Source organism: Tachysurus vachellii, chromosome 10 (genome assembly GCF_030014155.1).
Source record: "Tachysurus vachellii isolate PV-2020 chromosome 10, HZAU_Pvac_v1, whole genome shotgun sequence".
Taxonomy (NCBI): Eukaryota; Metazoa; Chordata; class Actinopteri; order Siluriformes; family Bagridae; genus Tachysurus; species Tachysurus vachellii.
This window is the reverse complement of record NC_083469.1, coordinates 26,842,080-26,855,935: the sequence shown is the minus strand read 5'-3', so window position 1 is coordinate 26,855,935 and position 13,856 is coordinate 26,842,080. Positions and strand designations below refer to the sequence as shown.

Genomic DNA, 13,856 nt, shown 5'->3' with positions numbered 1-13,856 from the left:
TCTGTCTAACATTTCAGAGCCATTTAACTACGAAATAAGTCGTTCTCTAAAATGACCTGAGTGTGTAATCTGGAGTGGATGAAATGAGAGCTGATGACCAGCAGATGTCACCACAGCATAATAGTTTGACTTGTTTAGCGTCCTGGGTGTAAAAACTACAATATAACTGCAACCAAATATTTAAGCTTAAGACACAGAATTGTAATATAGATTAATGCAAATTAATTGATTTTAAAAGTTAATTATTTTAAAAGGTAGAAATGTTAAAAAATATTCTAATCATCAGGTAAGAAATGACATTATATCGGTTATTCAATAATTGCCTTAGCTTGAGATCTAATAACAAAAAAAGGAATTAAAAGAATAAAATAAATAAAAGAACGTTTTATCTCGCAGTTAAGGCTGGGAGTGACGACCATTTAATAGCATTTATATTTTTACTGGATATGTAAAATGCATTCTGTTTAAATTGTAGTATATATATATATATATATATATATATATATATATATATATATATATATATATATATACTACAATTTAAACAGAATACATTTTAAAGACAATTTAAATACAATATATATATATATATATATATATATATATATATATATATATATATATATATATATATATATATATATTGTATATTGTATTTAAATTGTTAATATATATGTAATAGTTAATTTATTGACCTCAACACAATTGACCTTAACACAATGGCGCGACAAGCTGCCAAGCCATCACGAACAAACGCGGAAGTGAAGGGGGCGGGGCTTATTTCTGGCGACTGATGCTAATATGTTAGCTGATTTTAACGCACAGTCGTGAATTCCCAGGCTGTTGCGCGTGCATTTGGTTACGACTGGAATTTCCCCTGAAAACGACGTTTTAGTTCTCGTTTTATTTCTTCTCTTTCCTGGTGTGACACCGGCAAAGAAAAATGACACCGTCGTCTGGGTAAAATCTTGAAGAAATGATGTCGAATTCGCCGGGACGGATTTAATTTGATGTCACGCGCCGCTCCTCGGATGCAGTAATGAAATCTGAGGCGATTCCGTTAGCCAGTCAACGCAGTTGCTATGTAACGTTAGCTAGAGTTTTAACTTAATAACACTGTTATGGTTGTGTATTTTTTAACTTTATCTTCCGAAAGCTTTATCATATTATTTAGGTTTTTATATATCAATGATAACACATGAGTTTGACATAAAGGTTCAGCGAGATGTCAGCTAGCTAGTTAATGAATAAATGTACATAGATACATAACTAGCATAGCTGCTGAGTTAGCTGGTTAAATCCTTAGTAAAACAGAATAATTAGCGTAGCTGCTGAGTTAGCTGGTTAAATCCTTAGTAAAACAGAATAATTAGCGTAGCTGCTGAGTTAGCTGGACAAATCCTTAGTTGGATAACAGATAACTAGCATAGCTGCTGGGTTAGCTGGTCAAATTCTTAGTAAAACAGATAACTAGCATAGCTGAGTTAGCTGGTCAAATCCTTAGTAAAACAGAATAACGGACTGGTTACTCAACTAAGGAAGGCACTTGGTTTTGCGTGTTAAGTTTACAATCCAATCAATTTATTTTTCACTTGCACAAGACTAATCAATAGTGAATAAGTCATTCCAGCGACTATGCTAGCAGTCTGACTCAGATTAGGGTGAGAGAAATCGAAAATCGTGCTTTGACAGCTCGACTCTGAGTTTCAGGAAGTTCATAATTGAGGCCCTGTTTGAGTTCTAGTCGAGATTTGTGGCAGTCCAGCAGGGAGTTAGTTGGCTGTCAGCTTTCTGACCGACTCTTAGGATCATTTATCATCTTAATAACTCTGACTCAACATGAAGAACTTCACAGCCAAAGCAAAGATGTGAACTGGATCACAGCTGACCTTAACATGGCGTGACTTTGCTGCCCCGGACGCCGAAATGTTCCAGAAATAAAGAATACGTTTCTAAGGAATCTGGTATTTGTGGACATGTGTATGGATCTGTCTACATCCAGCGTCTAGGTCTTTAACATTGGTCTTGTTTTTGAGAGCCGTGTTTGTGTGTAAACATGGGAGAAACCAGCCTGAACGACTCGAACGTCAAGGTGGCCGTCCGCGTCCGACCCATGAACCGGAGAGGTGAGAAACCCAAAACGTCGATCGGTCACTAACACGTATTTATTAAAGATTAGACCAGAATGATTAGAACGTTCTCTCTCGGAGTAGGTTGAATTCTTTAAAGCTTTTAAATAGGTCCTTGAGGTTTGATTATGTGAAGTTACTTAGTATTAAATGCATATTGATGCAAGCAAAAGGTGTAAAAGTAAAACAACAAAAACAATTATGTGGGTGCCAATATTTTTGAGTGTGAGTAGAGGGACATTTAGGGTTCAGAGTTAGCTTTCTCCTTGACCGTGATTGTGCAGCTGTCCTCGTGATTAAAATTATTAACGATTTTTAAATGCCATGGAATGATTGAACATCTAGGGTGTATTCCTGCTTCGTTCCCAAGTATTCCAGGGATAGACTTTGGATCCACTGCCACCGTAAACCCATATGAAGTGTCACAGAAGTAATGCCACTCGTGAACTTGTCCCTAATGTGTTTAGTCCGAGGAAATTTCCAGAATTAAAACTGATTGTATAATAAATAGGGAAGACGTTACTGCACGTTACGATAACAAACCAGGATAGTTGGACTATGTACAGAACAGGACCCGTGCAGTTTATTTTACAGTTCCACCACATCATTTTCACACGGAACTGCCGCAGTGCATTGTGGGAGTTCAGTCGTGCACCGTGAGAGGTGTTGTCAGACACAGGCATCGTTCTGTTGAAATGACAAGACCTGTTAAAACATTTGCACGTGGCAGTCGGTCTCTGACCCTGGGTTGTGTTTACAAAATGGAGGTTTTATTGGAAGAGATTCATTATTGTGTTGTCATGCAAAAAGGGCACTGCAAGGACAAGGCTCTGTCCTGGTGATTTACCTGTGAAGCTACAAATATTTCTCAGTAATAATTAACACACACAAAATGTACACAGCATTCAGATTCTTTCAGTGCTGATTCGAATGTTGAGGTCCGGCGACCTCTGGAAGGTGAATTTTGTCACGTGAGAACACGTGTCTCACAAAATCAAGGTATTGAAGTGTGTGAAGTAGTCACATGTTGGATTTGTGTGTAAAATTCAGTCACAAGACGACTTACATCGACATCCAACACCTACTCGGTGTATGTTAAACACTCAGATTAAACTAATCTCTAATATTGCAGTGATTTAAGTTTTCGGTTTTAGACAAAAAGTTTTTCATAGAGTTCTTTGTGATTTTCTCTGTCTTGTAAGACATGTAATAATATCACCAGACCAGAGCTCACATAGATGTCTGTCTGTCCTCGCCTTACTTCCTCAGCTTTGTGTGCGTGTGTGTATTAACAAAAGAAGGAAGGGAAGTCTCAGTGAGCCATAATGAGCTATTTGCTAACGTTGCATAACAGCAACACGTTCTCATTCCCATACGCATATTTCAGACGGTCGGCAAAAACCACCTCAAGTCCAAGAATCCTGAGCGAGGAAATTGTCGAACGTTTGAATAATTTCCTGACACTCCATTTTGACAGGAAAGCAATGAGATCACCTGCTTATCTGTTGTCAGACTAATGTGTAGTTGTTGTACACGGAGCATGACCAATGAGGCGGCATTATTAATTTATTGATTATTTAGTTACGCTGAGATGACAATTTTTTTTTTGTTAAAAATTTATTTACAAATTTTTCTTATGAGTCTTGTATCTATTTATCTCTCTGTATCTTATTTTATCTTATTTAGGGAAGCTGAAAGTAACTATAGTATGTCAGATGTTTCTACACCCTGTAAGCTCTCCCAGTTTCTCCTCCAGGCCCTCGGTTCTGGGCAGAGGCAGGAAACCGAGGTTTCCTCTTTAAACCATGCTGCTCGTTGGCATTTTGGTTCCATGCCGTGTCATGTCCTATCCAAGGATTTCTGAGTCAGCGACATTTCCTCTATTAGTTTCCAACACCGAGCTTCTAAATCACTGTTCATTCTTCACCCGAATGGTTATTAATCTACTTTCCTGGTCCATATGACACATTTATGCCTCAAATTCTTTTTTTAAACCTCAGCTTGTACGACTGTCATCTCTTGACTTTTACCAAACAAAATTCCACTCCATATAGAGATGATGGAGGGGTGGGACGGCTGGAGAACATGGAGTGGACGTTCCCGTTCTTTGTCACTGTTAATTTTGACAAACAGCACCATGTACAGACACTCCAGAGTCCCGAGTCAAGCTAAACAAACAGATTTCTGTAATGAATTATTTTGCCGTAGAGTAACTGAGCCTCGTTACAGCAGAATCAACAAAATGTTTCTGCATTCATTGTTTTTGTTCAGTGATTGTTTCCGTTCAGTTTGTGCGTGTGTGTGTCTTTAGGCAGGTGTATTGTAAAGACTGGTATTTAAAGTAATTCATTGTTTAGTCCTCAACTCACTCTCTCGAACAAAGCCAAACGTTTCCACTTCCTGTTTTGTACAATTTTGTTCTTGAATAGCAGTGTTAAACGTTGAATCTGATTTTCTTTTTATTTTTTTCTTTCATGTTTGTCAACAGAAAAGGACTTGAACACAAAATGTGTGATCGAGATGGAAGGGAACCAAACCTTCCTCCATCCAGCGAGCGGGAATCTGGGAAAAGCCGACTCGAGGTGAGCTCACATCCGAGCACAGGTTTCATATCGGCTTCAGAGAACCAACCTTCTGTTCTTCATAACCTTCTTGTTCTAAAAAAATTCTACTATGTTTAACGCAGAGAGACACAAAACTTTCACAAACGTTGATTTCATAGCGGAATTACTGTTGTAACGAGTAACAGAACCCTGTGATGTAAATGAGCGGCGTAGAAACGGCTGCTTTCTGGGCGATTAGAGGAGGAATGATCCTTACAGTGTTTCCACTTCGACCCCACTTCAGCAGTGTAACCTTGGCTCTTATTTAACCAAAATGCCATGTTCAGTGGCTCAAGATAAGCTCTGATCTTTTCTGCCTGCATGGAACGACCGCCTGAGACGTTCCACTTTCCTTTCACACGTTGCAGAAACAGAAATTAGAGCTGGGTCACATGACTATAAAACATCAACGTTGCACTTTTCTGGTTCTCACGTAAAACATAAGTGAGGAAGAAAACACACCTTGTCCCTATGTGAAAATATTCAACGGCGGCGTGGTGTGATGAAGCCGAGTCACCGTTACCACCATAATAAAGGGGATTATTTTCCGCTAACAGAACGTTCTAACCAAAGGGTTTTATAACAGATCTTCTCTCTAAAGATAAAACATGCAGCTTGACCTTGAAATGTCTTAAAACTTGAAGTTATAGCTTTATCCCTGATCCTGGAGACTCCTTCCTTACATGATGAATGAACATCTTACAAACCACGTCGTTCTCACACTTCTCATCAGCTATAGAATCAGTAATGATTTAGACCAAGCGCAGGACTATAATACTTGGGATTTGCAGAAGCACATTTATCAGAGCTGCTGGTATAGAAAATGAATCACCACCTGACAACCAATCACAATCCAGTGTTCGACTGTTTGGTTTTCTCCGATTAATCGTTACGAATTATAGACTTTTTTTTTTTAAAGGATTTTTACACTCGTAAAGTGATAGTTTCGTTGCCGATATTGCTGAGTGAGTGTGAGTGAGTGTGAGTGAGTGTGAGTGTGTGTGAGTGTGTGTGAGTGTGTGTGTGTGAGTGTGTGTGTGTGAGTGTGTGTGTGAGTGTGTGTGTGAGTGTGTGTGTGAGTGTGTGTGTGAGTGTGTGTGTGAGTGTGTGTGTGAGTGTGTGTGTGAGTGTGTGTGTGAGTGTGTGTGTGAGTGTGTGTGTGAGTGTGTGTGTGAGTGTGTGTGTGAGTGTGTGTGTGAGTGTGTGTGAGTGTGTGTGTGAGTGTGTGTGAGTGTGTGTGAGTGTGTGTGAGTGTGTGAGTGTGTGTGAGTGTGTGTGAGTGTGAGTGTGTGTGTGTGAGTGAGTGTGTGTGAGTGTGTGTGAGTGAGTGTGTGTGTATGTTGGGTGTAATGCTGTATACAACCTCTCAAAACTCTGCTGTGTGTCAGGACATAACTCTCCTCCTTTTGACTTTTCCCTATTTTATTCAGCCCTCTGTTACCATGGCAACTATGTGTGGGGTGGGGGGTTTAACCCTAGGTCGCTCTCAGCCAAAGGATGGTTCTGCATGTAAGACAGGAGAGCATAGAAGTTAGCTTTAGCATCTGTTGGCCATAAACATTTGTTTTATGGCACTAAACAAGAGAGCACCATTGCGGCTTTCTCTCGACGTAGCGTGCGGACAAAAGGAGACGCTTTAAACTTGGAAGTGAATGGATGCGCCGCCTGCTGCCTTCAGGCAACGGACAGTTTAATTGCACGCCGGAGTTCATGTGCCGAATTTCTGCTCATGTTAACAGCACACCAGATGCCCCCGATGGCGGGGTTCACATGGGCACAACATGGCCGCTTGCACCTCCTGCACGCTCTCATTCAAATTCATTGTTCAGGTGGGCGTTAGAGAACATACGGCATTCCCCCTTCCCCTGTGTCGCACCAGACATCGCTCTCTTCCTTTTGTCACAGGGGAATCCTGTCCATGTCTTCATGTGAACGTTCTCATCTCAGCACTTTATATTCTTAAACCAGATCTTCTTCCTTTGCTATCAGTTTTTAAGCAGTTAGGTGACGATCAGGTCTGCGTTCTTTAGTTCATGGCGTGTGGATTCAGCGTTTTACTGCACCTTTATTTGTTAAAGGTGTGAGTGTGTGTGTGTCTGTGTGTGTCTATACTTCATGCTGTCACACCTGTGATGACGAGACTCTTTAAGGAACCTTTGCATTTATGAGTTAACAAAGAGGCAATTCGACAAAGGCTAAAGAATAAAAGAGTTTAAGGTGCAACTGTGTTTCTTTATAGTTACTTACCAGTACAGTAACCCGGAAAATATGTAAAACACGAACAAAAATAAAGGAATAATTAATGCCATGGCTTAGAGCAGGTGTTTTACATGGCTAAAAAGCTCTTGTGTTGGGATGAACCTCCTGTCACTCACTTTATGGAGACTCTTCGTCTCTGTCTGAGTTCAGCGAGTGCGCAGTGCAGACCTCCTGAGAGCATCAAATAATCTTCAAAAAGACTCCAGAATAAAGATGTTTAAACATTATTTATCTCCATCTGTTTAACTCGTACCTCATATAATCAGATTTTACAAATCTTGCCTAACACACCTTTAAAAACATCTCATCAGAATATCTTGGATATTATCTAGAATTTTCAACATTTCCAGACGGACCGTCACGTCACCTCACCTCACCTCACTTCACGTCACAACAGAGACGGCTTGTTATTTTACTTGTGGAATTTTGGTGAGTTGCTTCACGATCCGTGTCAGACCTATCAAGTTTTCAGCCTTACAGCTGTTCTCTGGCTTTAGGGCTTCATACATCTGGCAGCACCTGTGACATCTTACCACAACCACAAGCTTAGAGATTATTAGGTTCTTCTGTTAAAACAAAAATCCTTCTTACTGAAATTCTACAGATGAGTCTGGATGTGGCAGAAAACACTGCACCGTATTTCCTCTTAATTCTAAAACAGAGCTGAAATACTAACATTAGGCTACCAGCACTAGTTCAGCGATGACGTCAGCGACTTCAAACAGCTGATTCAGAGCGCACAAAAATATTTATTGGAGCTAAGCTGGGAAAATTCAATTAAACAAGAAAGTCTTTGTCAACATGTACAAGTTCAGTCCAGTGAAATTATCATTTTTTTGCTTAGCCAAGCTTGTTCTTACGCTGAGGCCAGAGCACAGGGTCAGTCAGTCAGTCAGTCTTTCCATCGTCAACCTCTGTTTCCTCTCCGACCCCCCGCCACCCCAGAAGGCTAGACCCTGCAGCTTGGCCTATTTTGTATTCGTGTGAGCCGATGCAAATGTCTTCCTGACTGTAATGTAGGTCAGATTCGGTGCACGGCGTCACTTCACCACTCACAAGATGTGTATTCATTTACAACTGAAGCGGAATGTCTTTTTTTTTAAATGATCTCCAGTGATAGAAGGAGTAAGTACACGAATAAAGTGTCTCATCTTCCTGACATTTTTGTCACGTGGTACGTGGTCATAAGGTGAGACGCGGATGTCGGCGTGCCTCTTAATCACCCGATGACTCGCCTCGCACTGACAGCTGCCTCTGAGCAACAGCGTCGATACTCTATTACGATCTTAGTCAGAGTTCGCAGGCAGCAGCACGCGCACCGATTCAATACCTCGATTACTTAATGCAGGGACTTTCTTTATGTGGGTTTAACAAAGACATAATTGAGAGTACAGTTTAAGGTTGTAGATTTGTAGCGACCGTCTCGTACCCGTTCTCCAGCACTGCAGGTGGTGCTGTTAAAATATCACAACTACAGGAAGGAGTTATACAGCTTGCTCTGTTTGCATGAAACCTAATTGTTGATGTCGAGCTCACACGTTCACGTCGGCTGAAGCACGCGAGCGCTACGGTAACGCATGGGGGGCTAATAAACTGTAATGATCGTTTCCATGGCAACAGTAAGAAGATGGCCGCTCATCGGATCATCCGTGTTGGAATGAATCAATCGGTGGTGGTGGTGGTGGTGGTGTTGGTGGAGTTCCTTTGATTCTCATGCCTGTGGTGCTGTTTTATAAAGTTTCACACGGAGGGAAAATCTTGAGAATGTAAGAGGACTGAAAGAAATGCTTTATTGCGTGGTGTCCTCCTCCTGTCCGTCTCCTTGTATCCTTGTGTGTCCTTGTATAAATAGAAACCAGGTGGGCAGGACAGTGGTCTCATCACAGAAAAACAGAGGAGATGCTCCATTAATCGTTAATTAGCATAGATTTGTTAGATTAGTGTGGTAGATTAGTGCCACACATCTGGAGAAGAAGAAAAATGAGCTAATTAGGTACACTACATTTTTCCTTGTTAATAGTTTCTACACCTTTGCATTTGGAAACATTTTGCAGATTTGGAGATTGAAGAAAATAATATCTGAATATTACCTTCGAACGTGTAACTGCCTTTTTCTTAAAGAAACATTCATTGTTATATATTAATAATAATTCATATTTGATAATGCAGAACGTGTGTTTTATATTTAGGGTTGTTTTTTAACCTACGGTTGGAGGAACCGTGTCGTCCTTCTCACTGTATCGTGGAATGTCTTGCTCTAGTGGAGCTGAAGGCCTCAATCAGTGGCTCAAACTCAGACCTTTGTTAGCCAGGAGTTATTTAGGATCCTGTCGAGCCCTGCTGTAATAAATGATAGGAATTTAGGAGCATGCTGTGTGCACTGCTCGCCTCATCCACGGATTTCTAACTGTGCAGCTATGCAGGAGTGGCAACTGTCTCAGGGGAAATGAATAGTGTGTGTGTGTGTGTGTGTGTGTGTGTAAAAGAGTCTGTACACAGTGCAGCAGCTGCAGATGCAATCCTCACACTGTCCATGCTTGAGTGCTTGCTCATATAACCAGCGCTTTGCAGTTCAGAAATGAAAGATGATGCACAGAAGCTTGCCAGTAAAGAAACCCGATGAGGATTAGACTTTAAAACGCTCACAACCTAAAATTTTGCATATTTACCCCCATCGTCCAGGCTGGTTGTGATTTTACTCTCATGTCACAAAGGTATTTTGGGTTAATAATAACCACATGCTTGACTACGAGGGTTAACACGAAGACATCATAAGTCTTACAGTATGGACTCAAGTCGGTTCCTGTCATAGCAGTTATAGCTTTCTCTCAGCAGCCTCTCTTTATCTCTTTCCTGAGTTTTACAAGACAAAAATCCCTCAGCTTCATGCTGGTAAACTTACAGACCAGTGAAATGCAGAATTTAGGAGCAGTGTGTTGAAATGCAGAAACAGTAACCTTTTTTTAAAATAAAAAATCTTATGTTTCCCAAGAATTTGTCATTGTTCAGAATAGCTGAACTAATTAACACACACACACACACACCTCAACACCATTTGATCTTTAGCTGTAAGTTAGTTCTGTGTCTGAAATAAATTTGACATCATGTGATAAACAAAACAAAATTAAAATTGTAAAAAAGGTTTAGGAAGTCATCTTTCTTGTTGATTTTATCAGACATTTCAGTCCCAGAATGAGCTGTACCAAAAATAATCTCTTCTCTGTGACAGGTTGAACTGATTTGTATGCACAATCTCTGCACTTTTTTGGTTTCTTTTTCTTTTTTTTTTTTTTTTTATTAAAACAAAAACCCAAACAAAATTCACGTCAATCCTGCATGTCTCACCAGCAGACGCCACCGAAAACGCTCCACAGGGGGCTGAATCGCTTCCAGCTCGCTCTGCAGCATGACGGGAGACTCTAGCGTTCCGCTTGTTATCCAGCGACAGAGCTCTCAGAGACATGGCCTGATTTTAAACGACAAGCCGAGCCCCGGGTCACTGGAACCAAAACACCGTTTTGCTTTCTCATTCGCTTCACTGGCTTTTCGGACTGCGCTCTGTGCTTAATAAAGACCGCAGGAGTTTCCACTGATTAACACACACGCAATATTATTACATTTTTAAATGCGAGAAGAAATAAAGTGATTAATTGCCTGTGTTAGTGGTATAGAATGCAAATATTTCTAATGAACCAAAAGAATCAGTTTCTCATTGCTGTGTTTCTCGCTGTCTTTACAGCATAATCACCATATATGAAAGCTAAAACCGCTAGAAATTATTATGGATTCCTTTTAAAAACATGACGGACAGAATAATTATGATCATGTGTTATGATTTTATTTGAGATTACAAAATTAATATTGCGGTATGGTGACAATTCTATACATGTATATAGTAACGTCCTGAAGTCATAGAACAGCTCTGAGTCACGGCTCCCGCTGTGTGTTTACTCTCAACCCTCTCTCTCTCTCTCTCTCTCTCTCTCTCGCCGAGTGATGGTGTCTTTGTGTTCAGGTTCACTGAGCAAAGTACAGCTGATAACATGGTCTCAGGGTTTAGTTTTCTGGGTCCTAGTGCACGTTAACTTTACTGATAATCGGCTATTTCGGTTCCCAGAATGTCTGATTCATATACTGTTGACCTTGTTTCCTAGAACAGTACTAAATGTTGTATTTTTGTTCATTTAGAATTGTTTTTATTCCAGAAACTCTTGAGTTAAGTCTGATAATCAGTGTGATTATTAAAAGTCTGATGTGTTTTCTTCCCTGTACTCGCACCGGTACCGTGTTGGACCGTCCTGCAGCAGGAGTCAGCCCAAGGTAATCTAATCTAATGGCTTTCTTTACTGCATCCTACATTATAAATCAGTCATACGAGCAAAGCAGCTTAAGACGTTTACCCGTTTAATCTTATTGAAATCTCTGTTTCTCTGTCCTTTAGGTTTTCGCATACGATTACTGCTTCTGGTCCATGGACGAATCAGAAAAGGAAAAATATGCAGGTATTGTTTGGACCTCCCTTCTGTCAGATCTGCTTTTTTAACACAACGCAGTAGTAGATTCAAGAGCTTTTGGACACTTGAATCTGAAATAATTGACCGATTCTAACTCCCTGATAACATTACACTCCCTGATGCTATTCTCCACATTTCACATTTGTATTGGTTTCGTTTTGACTGCTGTATAACTATACGCATGACTCCGCCCTCACAGGTGGAGCCGGATCAGGTCCGACTCCACCTCGTGCTGCCGAGAGCGGTATTTGTGCTATATTTAAAACAAGACAAAATGGAGTGTTGTGAGAGCTAAAAAAAAAACTTTTATAGGTCCATAATGTAATGGAAATGCTAATTAGGAAATAATCCGTACTTTAAACGCAGCCCTCTGTGTCTCCATGGTTGTCAGGTCTGCGTTTATAAACAAGTTTCTGTACACTCTCCCCGAGTGTTAATTATTTATCATTATCACTATCATTATCATTATAGCACAAGACAAATACCCCCTTTCTAAGCACGGAGCAGTGAAGCAGCGGTGGGTTTATAGACGTTCTGTGGAACTGACACTTTTTAAACTGTTTATTTGCAGGACAAGACATGGTGTTTCAGTGCCTCGGGGAGAGTCTGTTACACAACGCCTTCCAGGGTTACAACGCTTGTATCTTTGCATATGGGCAAACTGGTGAGACACAATCCATACACAGCTATCTCTGTCCTAATCATGTATCAATATTTTATACCTACTTCACCCAATTCTATTTATATATAAATTGAAAATTATTTTTACACTTTAAAGGTGAGGTCTCCGTTGTTTGAAAGCCAATGTCGACATATAAAATCACCAAAACAAACATGCCCCTAACCCAAATGGGTCCCACCCCTGTATCGATAGCTCCGCCCACACATACATACGTAACCCAGGCAAATAACAGAAAGAAATGTGTCTTTATCATAGCTGAAGTGAAGAACAATACGATTGTAGAAAAACAAACAAGCAAAAATGACACACAAACATAATCATGTAAAGGACAAAGGCATATATTAGTTCTGTGTAACAAAGCAAAACCAACGTTACTCACCTATCGAGAAGGAAAAAAGCGCCTCGGCGTCTTAAGTAAAGTTGGTCACATATTCACAGATTGGAGTTTCCTGAGTCAAGAACTCCTGAGCTAAACACGTCCTACTTCTTACCTTATCGTAAACCTTTCTTCGCTTTCTTTCTTTGTTTTTATCCTCCATGTCAATGTTAAAATCGCTTTCTGCTAATGTCACACATGCGCACTGAACACTCTCTCCGCCCATATTGACAAGACACGCCCCTTTCTGCTCATTGGCTACACATTAGTCTTGTATTTGTTTTGTTTGTCGTCCCGACTCAGTTTTCTGAAGCCTTTCTCAAACAACGGAGACCCCACCTTTAACTATCAAAAGGATTATTTTTGAGTTTTAGATACCATATTACTGGCAATTTGTGAGCAAGCCAAAGTGGCATGATTTGCATTTGTTGTGCATCACAGAAATGCTTTCTAATATCTGATATGATAGTTTTCTCATATCGCCCATCCCTACTTCACATCATCTCTTAAACAAACGTGTATTTGTGTTCACACATGTTTTAGCTAGCTAGGACTTATTAGAGGATGTTTACTGAATTATTAGGGATGTTTATGTATGTGACTCACTCTAAGATGACTGGAACATTCTTGGTTAATTTCCTAAATTAAGTGCCACACCTATAAGTGGGTCTTTCTTTACATTGACTGCAGTCTGTGTGTCTCTGTGTGTGTGTGTGTGTGTGTGTCTGTCTGTCTCTCTCTCTCCCTGTTTGTGCCTCTGTGTGTGTGTGTGTCTCCATGTGTGTTGTAGGCTCGGGGAAGTCGTACACAATGATGGGTTCGGCTGACCAGCCCGGTCTGATCCCCCGGCTCTGCAGCTCACTGTTTGAGCGCACGCTGCAGCACCAGCGAAAGGAGGAGAGCTTCACAGTGGAGGTCTCTTACATGGAGATCTACAACGAGAAAGTTCGGGACCTCCTCGATCCTAAGGGGTGAGGATCAGCACATGACCGCGAGCCCTACTTATGTTTATGATGTCATTGCTTAACATTTCTGAGACATTGACCAGCAACAAGCTGCAAAAAAAATTTATTAGCTGTCAATTATATAAAGAATAAAAGAAAACGGGAATAAAACCGAAGTACTGTGATGTGAGGGGTTTTATGTTGAATTAAAGATGCTTCATAATATCTGCCTTGCAGTGAATCAGTAGTAAGTGTGGCGTAAGAGTTGCACATGCTCAGACTGCTCCGGCAAGCTGCTTCTTTAATGTTGGCGGTCGTGTTGATCGATTTAACTTTACTGTTTTTTCAC

The 13,856-nt window shown here is 40.5% G+C and overlaps 1 protein-coding gene across 3 annotated transcripts in view; it reads left to right on the top strand.

Moving 5' to 3' along the window:
• The first annotated feature begins 804 nt into the window (after nt 1-804).
• The window catches only part of kif13ba (kinesin family member 13Ba), a 34,829-nt gene continuing 21,777 nt past the window's right edge, over nt 805-13,856 (top strand). For 2 of the 3 annotated variants that reach the window (XM_060880522.1, XM_060880520.1), the window contains exons 1-6: nt 805-2,126; nt 4,618-4,711; nt 11,296-11,311; nt 11,433-11,493; nt 12,077-12,169; nt 13,354-13,534. In XM_060880522.1, coding sequence (XP_060736505.1) covers nt 2,057-2,126; nt 4,618-4,711; nt 11,296-11,311; nt 11,433-11,493; nt 12,077-12,169; nt 13,354-13,534 — 515 coding nt within the window. In that variant the 5' untranslated portion in view covers nt 805-2,056. The remainder of the gene's footprint in view (nt 2,127-4,617; nt 4,712-11,295; nt 11,312-11,432; nt 11,494-12,076; nt 12,170-13,353; nt 13,535-13,856) is intronic. The other variant, XM_060880521.1, reaches the window with a different exon arrangement.